The sequence below is a fragment of the Cicer arietinum genome, chromosome 4, assembly GCF_000331145.2.
Source record: "Cicer arietinum cultivar CDC Frontier isolate Library 1 chromosome 4, Cicar.CDCFrontier_v2.0, whole genome shotgun sequence".
NCBI classification, from domain to species: domain Eukaryota; kingdom Viridiplantae; phylum Streptophyta; class Magnoliopsida; order Fabales; family Fabaceae; genus Cicer; species Cicer arietinum.
In genome coordinates, this window is record NC_021163.2 from 59,790,696 (window position 1) to 59,796,695 (window position 6,000).

The 6,000-nt window shown below is 26.1% G+C and overlaps 1 protein-coding gene across 1 annotated transcript in view; it reads right to left on the bottom strand.

Annotated features, from left to right (window-relative positions):
* Window positions 1-5,593: 5,593 nt before the first annotated feature.
* Window positions 5,594-6,000, bottom strand: part of LOC101504495 (probable indole-3-pyruvate monooxygenase YUCCA4) — a 3,250-nt gene continuing 2,843 nt past the window's right edge. The window contains exon 5 of the mRNA XM_073367137.1: window positions 5,594-5,997. Within this exon, the coding sequence (XP_073223238.1) occupies window positions 5,807-5,997 (191 nt within the window). The 3' untranslated portion in view covers window positions 5,594-5,806. The remainder of the gene's footprint in view (window positions 5,998-6,000) is intronic.

Sequence of the window (6,000 nt, forward strand, 5' to 3'; positions counted from 1 at the left end):
TATGCATGCCATGCCATGCCAATATATACTTTGCATAGATACGCTCCCTACTTCCATCATACTCTCATTACTACCGCGTCATTTACACTGCTTCCTTCCTATTACTTTCAACGTAAACTACGCGCCCCAAATCGCGTCCACACCTCCCCAACAATATGACGTCATCAAAGCATGCAAAGAGTCTATACAAGGGAGGGATAAGGCCGTAACGTATGCGTTACCACAACAGCGAAATATAAATATATTATTACATGATTTTAAAGAATAATTATTTCAAAAAATTAATTTAAATTTCGATTGATATAATTATTTATTATATTTTATTTAACTTATAATTTTTTTCATATTAAGATTAAAAATAAAAAAATAGGTAGACAGTTTGAATAATGAATATAAAAAGTATAGTAGTACTATATTTGGATATCAAAAATACTAGTTGCAATCTGCCCCCCAAGGACCTCTCTTAATCTTTTCACTGTGAATTGGTCAGTGGTGGAGTCAGTGATAGTAATCAGGAGGAGGAGAGAGTGTGTAGATGACGTCACAAGTATATTACTGGAAACCGTGCTTGCCTTGCTTGGAAGCGTGTGATCATGGGGTTCTCTTCTGCCCCCAATTCAATTTTATGTGTAATATACTATAGTACTATACTATATCCCAATAAATATTTACTACTACTATCATTTAACTCTATCTTTGGACTTCACGCACCAACAAGGGGGAGGGAGGACCCCTAGAATCTCTATATCAAATACAAATATATGGCGGCAGACCACACAAATAAAGAATAATATCAAATTCTAATAACAACAAATTTGGAGTAGGAACGTCACTCATTCATGGACCTCTTCAATTAGCTCAATTTCCTTCTTTTAATACATTGGGATTAGGTGCAATAGAAGGTTATGTGCAATTACCAACTCACCATCTTATGATTATTATATTTAAATTTAAAATTTGAATTTTTAATTAAATAACGAAAGATTTCAACCGTCTTATCTTAATTGGACGATCGAGATTCTATCACTGTGTGTGATTGAATCTAATCTCTTATTATAAATAATTTTTTACTATAACTTATCATTAACTATTTTTAATTAGATATAATAACTAAAGTGATACAAGTGTACATTTAAATTTATGAATAGTATAATCACAATGAACTATTATAATTTTAACAAATTCGTCACGTATTCAATAATATACTAAGAAATTTAAAATTGTAAGAAGATCAAAAGATCCATTTATATATTTTAAAGTTAGTTTAGTCGAACTCTCTAATTTTCATCTAACAATTAAATTTTGAAAACTTTCTCCGGTATTTTCACATTTATATTCATACATTTATATTTTATATAAAGTACGTGTTTTATCCTTTTTTATCTCATTAAAGAGTTTCGAAAAAACTTTTAAATTTTTTTTCTTCTTCAGAATTTATGTGTTTTAAAAATTTGAACTTTATATATTGTAAAAACAAATTTAAATTTTTTAGTACACAATTGTATTTTTTTGTGTATCAATTTTTTTTTTCTTCAAATTTTTTGATACGCAATGTGTTTTAATAGGTTTAACCCTAAACTCGAACCTTTATGTACCGAATTTTTTTTCTAAATTTTTTCAGTACACAAGTGTATTTTAGTAAGGTGTAATCTTTATACACCATAAAACATTTTTGAAGTTTTCTGATACAAAGTTTAAATTTAAAAAATAAAAACATGTGTTTTGAAAAATGTTTTTTAAAATTTTTCAAAATTCAAATTGAATTTAAGTGGAATAGAAAAAAAAAATTATTATTATTGTTATTAAAAAGGATAATTTATATAAAATGTAAAGGTAGGAGAGATACATGGTAAAACTTTGTTGAATTTTACTATTGTGTGATTATAAATAATCTATCTATGTGATTAGAAGGTGATGAGAATGTTCATTTATGATGATGAATTAAATGTTTTATTTAGAAAATATTAAATGTGTTTGATAGTAGAACAAAAAAGTGTTTAGTACTGATGTGGTCTTACAATAATGTTGACCGACCTGATTGTTAGTACAAAGATTAGTGATGTCATCTTAGTTAAAAGAGTTAACAATAATTAAAATTGAGAAATAAATAAGTATTAAAATATCTTTTAAGGCTAATATAAAGAATTTGATCATAACGAAATAATGTACTAGTACTAGAAAAAAAAGTAATGATGAAAAAATGATAATCTTTTGTATGGTTGATGTAGGTGAGGAAACCTAGGTAATATTTATAGAATAGTAGTAATTTGATTTCCATAAAGAAAAATTATTATTGAGAAAATGATGAGAGAGATGACGATGGATTGAAGGAGAAGGAGAAGCAGATACGTCAATCGGAGACCTGAGAAGTTCGTACAAACGTCCATGTGGAAAAGAGTAGTCAGAGGGCCATCATTGTCTCAATTATCAGCGTGGGTGAGAGAGAGTGAGAGAGATAGAAGAATCATCCAACACACACTTTTAAATCTTTTTACTTCAAAATTAAATATATCATAAATACATTACTTATTTAATAATTCAATATAAATATTGCTTGTTATTGTCATTACTTTTTTATGCTATTGTATTGGATATTAAGATATTAGTTTTTTATAACGGCGGCTAGCAGATTATTTAAACTCTAATACTAAAAATATAACGTCCGTTTGTTTATACGAGTTTATGTATTTGTGTATTTATATATGTTGCAACAATAAACTAAAATAAACAAACGCAAACATGAACACAACGCTTAATCACATATCAATTAGCATGTATATTAGTGACTATTGTAGTTATTTTATATATCATCCAACGTTTATTGTTAGTTTAGTACAAACCAACAACACCGATACATAAAGACTTTTAATATCATATGAAAGTTCAAAGTAAATTGTGAATGGATCGATAGGAATGTTTTAGAAATGTGGGCAATGATTGAAATAAATAGTTTTACAAAATAACTTGATATATATATATATAGAACAAATTGAATTTTTTTGAATGAATAAATTAATAAATACTTGTGACGGTGGTCAAATTAGTTTTTAAATTTTTAAATTTCGTAAATAGAACACTAAAATTATAAAGTATTAGTCAAATTAGTTCATTAATAAACTTTTATCATTAAAGAATATGATATAACACATTAATTGAATATTTTATCCGTGACAAAATGATAGCAAAAATGGTCAAAGAAATATTTTATTTAAATTTTATATCAAATATATCAATTTTTATTGGTCTATAAAACTAACTATATCAATTTTCTTTACCCAAATTTTGTTACAAGTAGGATGTGGTTTCTCCATATTTATCATAGGATAATGTCATCACAACGATGACTAATTTGACTATGAAATATGGTATAAATTGAGTCTAGACTATTTGGTGACAAATTAGTCTATAAAAGATTAAATTTCATTGACAAAATACTACGCATTGAAATGACACTTATATTAGATGATTATGGAAGAGTCTCATATTCAATTAATGTATTATATCACAATATTTGATTATAAAAATTTACATAAAAATTATTTTGATTGGTCTTTATAATTTAAAAAAATGTATATATCAATCCGCAAAATTTAGAAATTAATTTAATACACACTTATAATTTGAAATATCAAATAATCTCATAATATTGAAATGAATTAATGAATGCATGAAGTTGTGGCAAAAATTAAATAATTTTGCTGTAGGGTGAAGCTAGCTAATTAATAAAAAGCTGTGAGTTGAATTTCCTTAATAGGTTAGTTTTACTCTTTCACACGTTTTCCCAAAGTAATGGTGTTAAATGTTGAGCAATAAACTTGTGAATGATTTTTTGATGCTACATTGAAGGAAAGCTGCGATCACATGCAATGAGCATTAAAATGGCTGCATTATACAGAAGCTTCTGTTGATCTCTGTCCATATAGTCATGTTTATGTGAATATCACCTCTTATGCACGTGCATTCATCTCAACACCCCCACCTCTAAATATTGAATTGAATAAGGTGTTTTCTTCACTTGTGAGAAACAAAAACTAAATACTGTGTTTTTGGATTTTTTTTTTAATCTGTTTATTTGGAAATGTTCGACAGAAAAGGAAATATCTTTTTTCTTTTCTATAATTAAAGGAAAAAAATAAGAATAAAAATCCATTTTAATCTCTTAATATAAAACTAATCAATGAGACTCAATTTTATCATTGAAAGAAATAAAAGCTAACTAGTTCATGAGAGGTTCGATAGAAGTTAATCGAAAATAATACAATTAAAAGTGGCTAAAACTGAAATACATGAAAACAAACTCATAATACTCGGATTAATAATATATAACATCAAAATGTCTACAAATATAGAAAAATTGAAGTGTCCAAAATACTTATGTTTTCAGAGTTGTAGTATTTTTGACATCAAAGTGAATAATTGAATCTTCATTAGATTTAAGTTGACAATCGGTATCAAAACGAATACAACAATAAAATTAAAAATCAAAATAACATTGCACAAAAACATCAAAATCATGATGAAACATGAAAGAAAAACTATATATATATTGAAATATCTTGTTTAAATAAAAAAAATTTGAAACAACGATCTAAAGAGAGTAATTATGGATAAAAAATTAACCACTATTTTTCGTGAAGAAAAGAAGAATGAAAAAAGGAGGCGGCTAGATTTCATGCAACATAGTTATAAAATATTAAATACAAATATATCGTATAAACTACTTATATAATTTGTTAATTATTAAAATTAAAGTCATTAATTAACCACATTGCTTCCTGTACCACTAAATTTAAATACTCTAAAATAGTTAATATTATACATTTTAATAGATAATGAAATATTTTAAATAGTTAATTTATTTTAAATATATAATGAAATCTTTTTACTCCGAAATACTCATGTTTTCATTTTATAATTACTATGAGAAAGACAAACAAACCATCTATCCATTTTGTGTGTGTTTCATTTTCTATATATTTTATTGTATAATTTCTATTTTAAATTTTAAAAAATTGTGCTGTGAAATAAAGAGTTATATATAATTATAATGCTAATTGAAGTTTAAATTTGAAAAACACTAAATTACTAAGAGTAAATTTCTCCAGAAGAAATCCGACCAATATTATTTGTTTTCTTTATACAGAAGGAATGGTTCATGATTTATGAGATTTTTAGGTGAACAAAAATCTCTTGATTTATGTAAACTAAAAGTATAGAAAGTAGGATGTGAAAGAATAAAAATATAAATGATTGAATTATATTTTCATTAATTATATATTTAATATAACTTTCCTTGACATGACTCTTACAAATTACAATTACTTTATTTGTATGAGTACGGATACTAACGTGAAATTTTTTACAATTCCAGATTTCCAGGTAGATTGTTGTTAGTCAAATGCTTGATGAATACTAAAGAAAAAAAAAGTGTAATAATGTAACTTCTATGTAAATTCTCACTCTCTTGCTTTTCAGATTTAACTTTATTTCTTTGTTTAATTTAATTTTGGGTATACATTACACATACACTTTTTGTTTGAGAACTGAAGTGCCATTCCATTTATGAAACTGTTTTTGTACAAAAAGCTAACACTTGAGTAGTTAAAAAAGCGTATGCTCCTAAATACAAAATTGTACATACACAGAAAACCAAGAAGAAAAAAAAAAAAAAAGTAGTACAATATTTTCCCAAATGACCTAAACTCTATATTCTTCTCTCACTTCTTGAATTAATCTTTCTCTTCTTAACAAAAAATAAACTTAATTGGCACACCTTAATACCTTATTAAGAGATGGTAATAAGGTTTTATGAATTGTTAAGTAGGATTATATGTGAATCACAACAACTTTTGTTCTTAAGTGTTTTCCATTGCTTAGTAATATCTTCAGCTATTTTGATTGCATCAGAGTATGTTCCATGTAGACCTCTTCTTGTGAACCCTACCGTATACAATCCTTGCTCACCTTTCCAACCATGTGGAAAGGGTGTTTTCGGCATTC